Consider the following 14,415-nt stretch of genomic DNA (forward strand, 5'->3'; position numbering starts at 1 on the left):
CCCCTGCGTGCGAGGAATGCAAGCCTAACATCTCATCCGCCCCTGCGTGTGAGATGCCGGAAGTACCTTGGCCGTCAATTAATGGTGTTGAATCCAACTCTCTACCACTTCTCAAAGTCACTACTTTGCACTGTTCATTACCTCTCGGATTGGGCACTGTATTACTTGGGATGGTATTAGGAATCCTTGTGTGTGATGCTGTAGCAAGCTGTCCAATTTGAGTCTCAAGATTCCTCATTGTAGCATCGATCTGCCCAAACTTTTCCACCGTCTTATCTTTGAAGTTTTCATTCTCCTTTTGACTCTTAGTCATGAAAGAGAGAATCTGTCCCAATTGATCCTCGACCGATGGCTTCTTCTCATAACCCGGAGGTTGAGTGTTGTTCCTCCATTGATTACCCGAGTTGTTGCTAGGACCAGCTTGATTCCAACTCGTTTGTTGAGGCCTCCAATTTTGCTGGTTGTTGTATTGGTTGCCTTGGTTGAACCCTTGGCGATTGTTACCAATGTAGTTCACATCCTCCACGGGAGGTCCTTGAAGACTTGGGCACTGATCAGTATGATATCCGCCTTGGCACAACCCACATCTCATCACAGTCACAGCTTGGGGTTGAGGAGTCAGTTGAAGAGATTTAACTGCCTTTGTCATCGACGACATTTGAGTGCTAATGTCCGCCAGTTGAGCCTCAATTGCGGTCACTCTTTCCGCATCCTTTGTAGCACCAAATGTATCTCCTGCTCTATCAGCCCCTCGCCTTGGATTGTGCCAATTCCGTTGATTGTTGGCCAGCCTTTGAAACAAAGCCCTCACCTCATCGTGAGTTAGATCATCTAGGTTCCCATTCGAACCTGCAGTCACCAATCCCGTGCCTTCACTGTTGAGTCCCTTGTAGAATTTCAAAAGGTCATGCCCCGGAGCTAGTCCGTGACTTGGGCATTTCCTTATCAATTCCGTGAATCTCTTCCATGCTTCCGCGAAGGACTCATCATACTTCTGTCGGAATGAGGTGATCTCCTCTCTCAACTTCTCAATCTTCATTGGAGAGTTGTATTCCACAAGAAACAACGACTTCAACTCTTGGAATGTTGCTATGTTGTAGCCCGGTAATGAGTCATACCACGCTCTTGCCTTCTTCCTCAATGAGAATGGAAATAAGGCACTCTTAATCCGATGATGCTCCACATTTGGAGGTCTATGAGAATTTGTCAGCTCGTAGAAGGCATTCAAATGGCTTACCGGATCTTCATCATCCCGTCCATGAAAAAGATTTCCTCCATTCACCAAACTGATGTAGTGAGGTGGAATGTTGACGTTGTCATTTGCGTAGGCACACTCCCCTGGGTACTCAATTCCCGATCTCAGAGTGTCGCCAAACCTCACCACAGGTGGTGGAATCTCATTGTTATCTGCCATTGATTCACCGTCTGAATCCTGATCCCTTTCTTCACCAAAGAGTCGGTTACTTCTGAATGGACTCGAATAGTCCGGAAAGATCTCAAACTCTGAACCTCTAACCTTACTTCTTCTTTGATAACAGAGTAGTCCAAACGGTGGTGTACCCTGTGATCGCGTGTGCATTCACTTTTTTTTATATATATTTTTTTTATTTTTTTTACCTACACAACAGAAAATACACCAAGCACAAGCACAATATATTTCCTAATACCGAAAGCGAGACCTCTCGACAACTTCGGGGTAAGTACTATAAAAAGTGTGTGCTTAAGTGAAAAACTAAACTACCTAAACTAAGAGTTAAAAGATGTCACCTAGAAAATATACTCATTCGTCTTCAAGTCCAGACGTGGTAGATAGCTATCACCTCCAAAGAAAACACGAAATGAGTACCTACACAAAACAAAGAAAGATCAAATAAAACACAAAACACAAACTAGAAATTAAACAATCTATTGCCTTCCCCGGCAACGGCGCCAAAACTTGATGTGTAATTTTAGGTCCTTCACAACAATATAATTTTGCACTCAAGTTCAATTAATTAACCCAAATATTACTACTTCGCTGCAAGATTACAGGGTCGTGTGTAGTAAATTAAGGTGTCGATCCACAGGGAAGGAAAGATTATTTAATTCTAAAACTTGGAAAACTCATACTAAGAGATATTTTGATTTGAAGATTTTTGGTTAAAGATCAAGCAAAAACAAACAAACAAAGGAACTAAAACGATTGAGACAAATGAAGAGAATAGATTGTTATTCCAAACAATTGTAGACATCAAGAGGAATTATCTTAAAAATTCGATTCTATTTCATAACATACGGGACAATTAAGAGCAATTAAGGCGAATGCACTAAACATGCTAAACACCATTGGTTTGAGAATAGCTAAACACATATTCTAAAAAACCAAGTTCCACAATTCTAAAATCCTACGGAAGCGCTAGATTCATAGAACCGTTTCAATTATGCTCGACATCCATTATCACTTTGCCATCTAAACGAATTCAAATGATAATTCAATACTACCTTTATCTATCTTATTTCAAGCTAAAGAGGCGTCAAAACAAGATTGTAAAACTATCACTAAAGATGCACCTAAAGAGATAGATTAATTCATAAGGCAAGTAGCAAAGACAATTATGAAATAGAAACGAACATAGGATAAATCACGAAATGTATTTGTCTAACAACATGTTTGGAGCAACAATGGAGTTCTTAGCCTAACATGATCAAACTAAGAACAAAGCTAATGGAGATAAAAATCCTTGAAACCATGGAGCTTGAAGATGATGCAAATTTGACTTTGGAGAATTCTTATTTTTCCAACTTCTTTACCAAGAAGACACGTAGCACTTCACACACAAAATTCTCACAAATATGTTTTCAGCCCAAATTCGAACACCACCCAACTATATAAACTTAATCTCCCAATTTGATGTTTTTCGATTTCTCTCCAGATTCCTCTGCTCCAATCCCCTTTTCTCTCCCAATTCCTACTCTTGATTTCTCTCAATTTTTGTCCCCCCGCAACCGTCTGCCCCCTCCCCAATCTTATGCATCCCAACTGCTAAGAAACTGCAAGTTTGCGGTTAAAGATGAACTACCCGGCCGGGTAGAATTTTACAACTGAAAAATCACCCGGCCGGGTGACTGAAATTCGACCCTTCCTGGACTCGCGCTGCTTACTGGATCTCACCCGGCCGGGTGGAATTTTAACTCCACAAATTCACCCGACCGGGTGACTGAAATTCCTCCCGTCTGGACTCCGTATTCCTTACGAAACGCACCCGACCGGGTGTGTTTGTTGGTGCAAAACTCACCCGGGCGGGTGATTGCTGCTGCTGCGTGAAACGGCTGTTCGGAGCATTGGGCGTCATTTCCGATGGATTTCCGGTGAACTGATGTCCTCCGCGCTCATCCTCAATGATTGTGGGATATGCAGCAAGAGGTGAGATGGCTCCAGATGGGGTGATCCTTGTCAGCATGCTTGTTACATATGCTGTGCAAGTGAATTTGTTGCTTTGAATCTGGTTCTGAGGTTGATCCAAAGAATTTGGAACATTTACAAAACTGTCCCAGTTAAGCTGTTTTCCATAAAGGTTCGAGCTTTCGCCTCCATTATTCTGCTGTGGTTGGTTTTGAATGGTGAATTGACTCTGCAAATTCATGGAAAATATGTAGCACTTGGGGGAAAAATATAGACAATATGCTTCGCATCACCATACATTCTACTAATTCATTACACTTACATTTTATTATAAAATCAATATATAAAGTAGCCTACAAATTCCATTAACTTTTTTTTCCCAATTTACTTTGTAAAATTCAACAATTTCTTAAAATATGTATTACTACAATAAGAATATTTAATCATGGACGAAGGGAGTACTATATTTTTCTTCACTAATCTTCAATTTTACTTTCTTTTACATTATCAATATATTAAATATGTACTATCAAAGATGATATTTAAAAAAAATTAAATTCGAATGTTTGCAATTTGAATTGATATAAAATATGTATATCTTTTCATTTAACTTTTTTGCGTATGTGAACCATGTAAAAACTAATTGGATAAGTTAAAAGTAGTACTTCGATTATAAGTATAGATTGCGATAACAGTTGACCGATAATCATTAATAGTTGTAAATCAGTTTACATATATTTAACTCTATAAAATTTGAGGCTTCCCTTATAAATTGGTGCAAAATGATGTTTGGATGCACCGTAAACTAAAAGATGGGTGATTTAAGCATAAAGTTGTGTATCATAATTTAATTTTTTTTTAATATAAACTGAATACATTAGATGCAATATCTTGGTGAAAGAGGCCATTTAATTGTCTTACTCTCACCGATGTATTCCTACTATGAGGCCATTATATATAATTTGTTTTTTTATGTAGATATATAAGAATTATCTTAATTTAATTAAATTATAGTAGTGCTAAATAAACCTTTTATTTTTAAACTTACATAATATTTATTGCTCCCCAATACATGTACTGCAAAAATGGGCAATAGGCAGAACATCGAATTCAATACGAGCCCATTAGATATAAGTTCAATTTGTATTGCTTTTTATTAACCTAACTTCGAGCTAACTATGGAAAAGTCATTTGTGCAAATTGCATCAGTTGCGAATTTCGTAAAATATGACATAAAGAAATAAAATGAGCAAAATATGAAAGACCAAGATCAAATGTGAATAAAGTACTTAAAAGAGAACAAGATAAAAAGTGAGTGATAAATTAGAAGTCATTTTTTATTTTAGATACTCGTATAAGACTATCTTTTATGGATGGTCGTAAATGGAGATGTGAGACTATTTTTTTGTAGATAAAGATAATATTTAATTAAATGGATGATTTGATAGTGAAGCTAAATTGGCCAAATGGGCTATGCAAGCCCAACCCATGCCCGCGAGGCTCGGATAATTCAATCACGAAACTTTGAAATTGTTATCCATTTAAAACGAGTGAATATATTAGTGGAGTCAATATTAACTTTTAGACTCTAGATATTGATCCTTTTGTGTTTTATTAGCATTGGTTATTTAGAATCTTAAAATTATAGATATTATGTTTATAGAATTATTGGGATTGTATTTCTTAATTTAGTTATAATTCATTCGTTAGTTCTCAATTATCGAATGATTGATTGTTGTAAAATTTGAGATGTTTTAGCATGTAATATATTTATAGAGAAATTATTTTAGGGTCTTATTAATGAATTTGTATAGACATTGCTACATATAAACTATAGTATTTGAGTATAAATTGGTTTCTTTGTATATTATAGCTGGTAACTGGATTGGATTGACTTAATTTTATTTGTTTTTTTGGTCTTATTGTATATCGATTGCATTTGGAGAGCCAAAATTTCATTTTTCTTTAAGGGTTCGGGCTTATTTAGTATTTATTTTGTTTTTATAAAATTTTATTTCTCTTTCATAAATTTAGTGTTAATATTTAAGTTTGTGTACGCTTGTGTTATGTTGTGTACTGTGAAATTAAAGAACAATGTATCAATTAAAAATACTTATATGTATATGAAATCTTATATATATGGTACCGCGCATAGCGCGCGGGTGGAAAACTAGTAGCTATAAAAAGAACACCTCAACACTATTTTATCACACATTGAAAATGAATTACTCCCTCCGTCCCAATTAAGTTGAGTCATTTCTTTTTTTTTGACAAAAAATAAAACATCTAATTACTCTTACTTTATTCCATCACCTACTATGTCTTTTCGACTTAATTCCTCTCTCATACCTTTAAATACAATTTCTTAATCTCTGTGCCCAAAAGTTTTGACTCAATTTAGTTGGGACGGGGGGAGTATAAAACATTCAAGGATGCTCTATAGAAAATAATTACTAGTAATAGTTTTTTTAAAATTTATAAGCCCAACAAATAAGTATATATGCTCTATATTGATTTATTTATGAAAATTGAATTTTAAATTTAAAGCATATTTTTTTATATTCATCCGAACCATCTCAAAATTATTTTCTAAATAATTTTTGTATTTTTATTTGGTTCAAAACGGTCTATTTCGATTAAAATATTTCCCTAACTGTAACCGACCCGCAAAAAACCTATAGCCCAGTTCCGGTTCAAAAATAAAACTGGTGATTTTGGTTCAGCAGTTAACCGATTGTCCGATTAACCTTGGCCACCTCTAAAGCCACTGCAACAGGAGCCTTTATTTGAATAAATAATTGTAATTAGTATTACTTTCATGATGTAATTCCGTTAAATAGTAAAGTTTTGGAGTAATTTGTTATGCAATTTAAAAGTTAAAACTTACGATAGTTCTAAACATGTTTAAGTATGAAACCTTTCAATAATATTTTATTACTACTATTCAATGTATCGGTTCCCCTTAGTTGACCATGCATGCGATTTTACTATTTCAGTAAAAGTTAAATTTAATTGATATCGACAATGTATCAAAGTTTGATTCGATCTCTAATATTTTAGTATCTATTAAATTTTGTCGAATATTTATCATACCTAACAACAATCTAGTACAGAAGGGTAGATATTCATGTCATACTATTGAGAAGCATAGATTAAAATATTTGATTCTGTAACAATATGAGATTAATTATTACATAGCTAATACAAGGCACAAGCCAAGATAATATCGCAAAGATCACATACTTAGTCTAGGAAAGCCAAGTAATGATATAAAAAAAGCTTTACAAAACTTGAAAACTAAACAGCAAATTAATAGAAGTAGTAGTAATATATAATAACACAAAGATGACAAACTTTAAGTCTAGCGAAACACAAGTAGCTAGTAATACAAAACATTTTAGAAAATTAGCAAACTAATGAGCAAATTAATTATTACAGAATCCCAAACTCCGATCCGATGCATTTAGCAAGAAACAACATGCACGGCCGCCATGGAACTCTAGAGAGGTGGGCACACGAATCCCGGCGGCGGCGTAAGGCCGCATGTGGCCAGCAGCTGCAACGCCAAGGGAAGGTAAATGTTGAGATTGAGAAGCTTAAGCCTTATTGTTGTGCACAAGCAAACGGCAGCTTCTAACTCTAGAAGGCCTTGGAGCACCGGGCAGCATATGTTCTCCACCGGGTTTCCTATCCCCACGTGGACCAACCCTCCCAGTACGTCGAGGCACAGCCCTAGTTTCAGCGCGTCTATGGGGCACGTGGCTGCTGGAGGTGGTCCAGGTTTGCCTCCTCCGGGTGGGGTGTAGGGGGGGTAAGGAGAGGCCGGTGGCGGTTTGGTCACTGGAGGGTTTGTGATTGGTGGTGTGGTGATTGGAGGTGGCATGATTATCGGGGGAGAGATGACGGGAGGTGGCGTGATTATTGGTGGCACGATGACGGGTGGGTGGACTACCGGGGGGGCGTGGTGGGGTGGTTGGGGAGGGTGGTGTTTGGGAGGGGAAGGTGGGTGTGGATGGTGTTTGGGAGGAGAGGGTGGATGTGAGTGTTTAGGAGGGGAGGGTGGGTGGGGGTGGTGGTGGCCCGGGGGGGAGGGGCGGCCGCCGTAGGGCGGGTAAGGTGGTGGGCAGTTTTGTTGCCAAGAGTAGGCTGGTGGCAATGTGATTAGCATGAAAACCATGAACATGTACAACATTGCTAGAGGCTTTGAATCCATGGATTTGGTTAGGGTTTTTGAGTTTGTGAGTTTAGGGTTTCTTTCATCCATGATTTTATAGTTCAATTTTGGGACAACCCGTGAATGATATGCTGTACACCAATTAATGCAACAACTTTCTAGTAGTACTATTTTATAATATACAGTTATAAATTAATATGCCTAGTATATGATGTTGTGTGGAACAATTAAATCAATTACTAAACTTTAAAGGAAGACATAACTAACTACAAAAACATTTATATGGAGACTATTTTCTATAATGCTATTGGAGTAAGCATGGATATTATATTAAAGAGTAACATCTTATTATTATTATTATTATTATTATTAAAACAAAACTAATATGGTTGAAAAGATGAAGGAAGCTTGTCGTGTGGCAAATAATGATTAATTATTGAAAGAAAAGGAAGTTCGATAATGATGAAGTAAAATGAAGAGTTTGGAAGTTTGTGGAGTTTAGCAATTGCGAAGTTCAATATAAGTCCGTGAAGTGTAGATACATTTAGGGTGGAGCTTTCCTTCTCTATCTTTATCATTTTTAGCGGTCCATCGTTTTTTATTTTTGGATGAATTCAGAAGACAACTCAAAGATGCTCAGTTTTCACTTGTTGTTATATGATACACACAAAATAATATTTGACTCTTTGAGTAATTGCAGTCATCGTGTAGTTATCAGTATGTTGTCACAACAAACCCAGTGAAAAGATTATTGTGGAAGATTATTTTTTAATTCAAACTAGTGTATGATCGGTCCGATTCACGGATTCTTAATTTGCTTTATTTATTGTTCGTGTTTAAACAATTTAAATAATTCTTAATAAACTAATACTACTAGTATTCCAGGTTTATAGATAGTAAAAGACAGAGTATGCCAGCCAAGTATATAGAGAAGTGCATAAGGCGAGCCATGATTAAATTAATTTAGAATGAATAATCATTTAAATACAAAGTTTGATTAAATAATTGTCTGTCTTATAACATTTAAAACGAAATATTAAATTATAATGTATCAATTTTTTTAAATTATCACAAAATATCATCTTTTGATAATGTTCAAATTTATAATTTTTTACTAGGGAAAGAAAAATAAAAATAAAGAATAAAAGTACTTATTTTAATGAAATGGTTTAAAATGATATTTTATATATAAATGAGACAAGCTAAATTTTTTTGAAACTTCTTAACTTATTAATACTATCTTATTTTATACTTCTTGGATTAGTCTGATTTAATCAAAATTTGATAAAACTTTATGATTTTATTGACTATTTACGCTTGAACTTATTCATTTGAAATAAATGCGTTATGACACCATATACTTAAAATTTAATTATTTTACATAAAATTTACAAAACACAATACTTATATTAGAGGCGGACACAAGAAGGAGAAGGGTGGGGCTTAAGCCCCTTACCCAATAATTTTTTTTTTTTTACTCGTAAACTTTTGTAAATTTTGAAAATCATGTTCTTCAGCCCTTACAAACTAATGCCTCTCAACACTAAATTCTTGGGTATTGAATAATAGAAAGTGGTTGAATCTTAAATTCTTAGAAAGCATCAATGGCTGCCGACTGTTTTGAGGTTGAAGAAGAACAAGAAAAGTGAATAACTTCTGGGGCATTGGGCTTTTAAAGTGAACTTATTACTTTTGGGCTCTTTAGTTTTATTTAAAATTTTTAAAAAAACGTGTAAGGTACACGACTGGAGACTGGAGTATGTATTCAACTCTAAAGTAGACTTTATGAAAACAATAAATGTAAGAAATGTAGCTCTTTTAAGAGCATCCACAGTAGGATGGACATCCAGTAGCCTAGCATTAGGACTAACCAAAAACAGCTCATGCCACGTCACTATGACATCCCACCGCACTGCCACATCACTATGACATCCCAGTGCACAATAATAGCCTAGCACAATAATAACAAATTCACAAATTCAACGTGCACTCCTCCGCGCCCATAACTCTTCAATCATATCTTTCTGGAGTCAAATATGAGTTTCTTGTTGTTGAAGATCGGCAAATGCACGGATCCGTTCGGCGTCCCCATGAGGTATCCCCATTCGTACATGGGCGGTGGCCATGCCGTGGCTTGGACCGGCAACATCTTCATTGGCCCAATCAGTCAGTTCTGGACCTTCATTTTCAACGATCATGTTGTGCATGATAATACATGCGTACATGATATCAGCAATGCAATCAGTATACCGCAACCTTGTTAGACCCTTCATTGCCGCCTATCGAGTCTGGAGCACACCAAATGCCTACTCCACATCCTTGCGCGCCGCCTTCTGTCGTTGCGCTAAGTAGATCTCCTTTGGATCAGTTGGGCATCTGATTGTCTTCACAAAGACGGGCCACCTAGGGTATATCCCATCAGCCAAATAGTAGCCCATATCGTGCTGATTACCGTTGGCGGCGAAACTAATGGCCGGACCAACGCCCATGCATTGCTCGTTGAAAAGGGGCAACCACTGGAGGACGTTGATGTCGTTGTTCGACCCGGCTACCCCAAAATACGCATGCCAAATCCATAACCGATAATCAGCTATGGCTTCGAGGATCATCGTGGGATTCTTGCCTTTGAAGCCGGTCATGTACATACCTTTCCAGGCGGTGGGCAGTTCTTCCATTCCCAATGCATACAATCTATGTTGCCCAACATTTTGGGAAACCCGTGCACATTCCCGTGCATCTGCATCAGAGCCTGGCAGTCTTCGGGGGGTAGGCTTTCGAAGATACCTCTCCCTGAATATGTGAATGACGCCCGTACAAAAATGCTGCAGACAATTGCGGGCAGTCGTCTCGCCGATGTGGAGGTACTCGTCGAACATGTCGGCCGCGCCTCCGTAGGCCAACTGCCTGATTGCGGCAGTGCACTTCTATATAGGCGTGTGACCGGGTCTACCACTCGCTTCCTCCCTGAACCTGAAATACTTGTATCGACGCTCTAAAGCGTTCACGATACTCATAAATAGATCCCGGTGCATCCTGAAACGCCGTCGGAAAAAGTTCTCCCCAAACCGCGGCTGCTCAGCGAAGTAGTTGTCAAACAACCGTTGGTGGACAGCGACGTGATCCCAGGATACTACAGCTCGATGATGGATGGGCGAGGTACCGCTAGCTGCTGCTGCTGCAAGTGCTCTTGTATCAACCGATTTATCTCCGCGGACGTATAGGCCCGCAACTATGAGACTTAGTTTCACCGATCATATATTTAGTTTTTTTCACCGAAATATGAGACTTAGTTTCTAAGGTTGAAAATAAACACGTACTGTACTCAATATTTTTTATTATAGGTAAAATATATTTTATAGTAAATTTAATACTAATTTAATTAGGTTAATCTAACTAATTAGATTCATAATTAAGTCACTAATTTGGTCAAAACACGTTTGATCGTTAAGTTTTAACTATAATGTTAATTTTGGAGCAAACTATATTATTTGGGGCCAAAAAGAAGGTAACACATTTAATATATAACCAAAAAGTTTTATAGAGTAAATCAGACCAAAATTGAACCATAGTCTTTAATTAATAGTATCTTTTTAACTCTTTTTCCCATGTTTTTTCAATAGATTGTTGGGGGAAATTAGATGATTTTTTAATTTTTCTAATGCTAAATGGTACAACTCGAGGTATGGAAATTGCCCACCATTCCAAGTTGTGGCTCTACCACTGAACTATTTATTCCGACGATTCTAACTATTCTTCTCCACTGATTCCTATGTTTTGAAAATTTCTAAGTTATTAAGAGACATTATATTTTATGAGGTCGTAAAATTACCTTTATAAGGTCTTTAAAATAAATTCAACTACACATCCTTAACTAGTGCCGGTAAAAATCTTCCATTTTACTATACTATAATATACAATCTCGTATGTAATCTTTATAAAAGTCAATACAATTATAACAATCATTAAAAACAACAAAGGCATTCACTATCGTTGATCAATAATGGATTTTAGAAGGATTTTGCATAGGTAAATTATCCGATAGAGACATGTTACATGTATGCTTCGCACCAAATGCATTGTTAGTTTTATAGGCGGATATGTGTCCGTCTGTATTAGAGTGTCCTCATTGGTGCTGCCGCGGTGGACCACTGCTGGAGGTGTAAAGCCGGGGCGAGAGCGGCTGAGCCGCATTTGCCAAGTTTACATTAAAACCCGTGTCGAACCCAAAGTGCATATTATTTAGGGACGGAGGGAGTAGTAGGCAAAATCGTTTTTAGTTTAATTAAATACTACTCCATCTGTCCCTAATAATTCGTCACCATTTGACCCGTCACAGGCTTTAAAAAATGTAATAGAAAGTGGATTGAAAAAAGTTAGTGGCGTGTGGGTCCTACTTTTATATATTGGTTTTATAATAAAATGTGAGTGAGAAGGAGTTAGTGTGAGGTCCACTACTAAAAATGGTAAAAGTGAAAGGTGACAAACTTTTAGGGACGAGCCAAAATGGAAATAAGTGACAAATTTTCAGGAACAGATGAAGTATCATTTAAATTGGTTAATAGTACTCCATCCGTTCTATTCAAGATGTCCACATTCTTGAATGACACAATATTTTAGGTGGAGTACTTGTGTATGACAAAGTTAAGTGTAAAATGTGATTCAATATTTTATTGAAGAGAGATAATAGAAGAATTTATTTTCAAATATCAAAAGTGAACATTTTGAGTAAGATAAACTTAAAAGTAAAATATGAACGTCTTGAATTAGACAGAAGAAGTACTCCCTCCGTCCCGCACTACTCGCACTTATTTCCTTTTTGGGCGTCCCAAGTTACTTGCACTCTTTCCATTTTTAGTAAAAAATTTCACATACAGCCGTCATTTTTGACTTTCCTATACACTCATTCCTTAATCTCCGAGCCGAAAAGGAAATGAGCGAGTAGCCCGGGACGGAGGGAGTATATATTTGGCCGGGAGGCCACGTGCCATACCAGTAAATAAAGAATCTAGGTCAAACTAGAATTTACGCACGAACCTTGTGAAACCATTAAAGAAACTGAAACATATACTCCCTCTGTCTGTGTGGTTATATCACTAGCACTTTTTATGTACATGAATTTCACTTCCTCTAATACTATGATGTGTATTTATAATTTTTTTTTCTTTTTTCTTTTTTATCTAAGTTGGGGATGGATGATTCAAAATTTGATCATTAACTATAAATGGAAATGCGTCCTATCGACATGTCCTATGATCTTATTTAATGATGTTTAATTATTCAAGTAGTTAATTTGGTTCTCCTGTGAGTTAAAGATCAATTTTAATTGTTACATTTAAATTTACATGTAGCCGCAACAAATATTTCTGGATACATTTTCTCATTAACTAGTTAATCTTGGTAGAGTTTACTTTGAATCATTGTTACAGTTCAAAACATCAAAAAAATACGTGGCAGAAATTCAATCAAATTTTATCCATTGTATACCACCTTTCCAAATATAGAAAATTCTATCAAAATGTACAAACTATCCAAAAAATCCTCATGCAGCGGCCAACCGCTCAAAATAATACACAATTTCCCCAAGCAAAATCATTAACAGAAAAATGACGAGAACAAATACTGTTTTCGGTGTTTTCTAGAATAATTTAGAATGACGAACTGATAAATCTCATTTCATGCACCAGTTTAAGGGTAAAATGTGTACTATTTGATCGGTTGATCGCACAAAACAAGTGTTAATTGTGCAGAAATGCCGCTTAACCAAGGCAGCAAGGCCGAACTGATCAAGCAAGTACAAAAGGCAATAAAAGGCCAAAAACCGGGGAAGTTGATCAAGGGGAGTAGTCAAGCAGTTAAGGAGGGGACCAATGGGTATCAGAAGAAGGACATGCGAGGCTATGAGCTGGATGGTGCGCAGCAATCTGTTATCAAGGACAACATTTTAGAAGGGGACACGTGCTGATACATGGGACGCAAGGACGGAGCTGAGTCACAGATTTGTTACTGAAAAGCGTCGTAGATTCTAGAAGAAGAGCACGTAGCAATCCATGAGTCGCTCATTCTCAACATGAGTGAATATTCCCTGTCAAGATCGTTATCCAGCTGGAGGCCGAGTCGAGCTTATAAATAGAGGATGTGCCACCACATGAAGGGAACAGATCCTTTACTTTCCGTCTAGTTTAGCTTAGTTTAGTTCTCTAGCTTAGTCAAGTTCTCTAGAATAGCTTAGCTTAGATAAAGTAGTGCGTAGTTAGAAAGGGCAATCAAAGAAGCGCTGCAGAATACTTGTTATCTGTCGGCGTATTCCTAAATTTCCCACCGAGATTCTTCTCGGTTTTACTTGCTTTCTTATTTTCCGAAGTATTAGCTTAGTTTCAAATTTACGCTGTACTTAGTTTAATTTTAATCGAAGTTGTTTTATTTTAATCCGCGCATTTACTTTTCCACTGTCACATGCAATTCACTTGACCCAGTAGTTAAAGTTCCTTTGATCAAGTTAGCAAAATTTAATTCTGTCTAGAGTAAAAACAGTAGTTAAAAACTCTCAAGTTAAAGCGTGGCAGCAGCCAACCCCCCTGTTCACTACTCACACACCCGACACACCAATTTCTCTGTGGGATCGACCCCGAACTTGCCGCTTTACTGTTAAAGTAGTGCAAAATTGGGAGTTTACAAATTACATTGGTAGGAAACGAGCGAGAGCGAGTTCGAATCGATCAAGTGGCAACGACATTTGCTAACTGATCCAATCGGTTAAGTTATCTTCAATATAACTTGGTCCGAATTCGCGCCCCTCTCGAGGCCCTCCAAAATGGCGCTGTTGATGAGTAGTGCGTAGTGCGTAGTTCTATATAATCTT

General features: G+C 37.1%; 1 protein-coding gene and 1 non-coding gene across 2 annotated transcripts; one reads left to right on the forward strand and one right to left on the reverse strand.

Moving 5' to 3' along the window:
• Nucleotides 1–920: 920 nt before the first annotated feature.
• Nucleotides 921–1,027, forward strand: LOC121742803. Its single transcript, XR_006038139.1, has one exon. It is a non-coding gene; the product is annotated as a small nucleolar RNA R71 (small nucleolar RNA).
• A 5,645-nt stretch (nucleotides 1,028–6,672) lies between these two features.
• LOC121810635 (36.4 kDa proline-rich protein-like) lies at nucleotides 6,673–7,646 on the reverse strand. The gene has a single exon (XM_042211392.1). The coding sequence runs from the start codon at nucleotides 7,644–7,646 to the stop codon at nucleotides 6,882–6,884; it is 765 nt and encodes a 254-aa protein (XP_042067326.1). The 3' UTR covers nucleotides 6,673–6,881.
• Between the last annotated feature and the right edge of the window lie 6,769 nt (nucleotides 7,647–14,415).

The sequence above is a fragment of the Salvia splendens genome, chromosome 7, assembly GCF_004379255.2.
Source record: "Salvia splendens isolate huo1 chromosome 7, SspV2, whole genome shotgun sequence".
Taxonomy (NCBI): domain Eukaryota; kingdom Viridiplantae; phylum Streptophyta; class Magnoliopsida; order Lamiales; family Lamiaceae; genus Salvia; species Salvia splendens.

Bases quoted from the DNA above. Each gene is read 5' to 3' on its own strand.
- LOC121810635 (XM_042211392.1), bottom strand. From the start codon at position 7,646: ATGGATGAAAGAAACCCTAAACTCACAAACTCAAAAACCCTAACCAAA.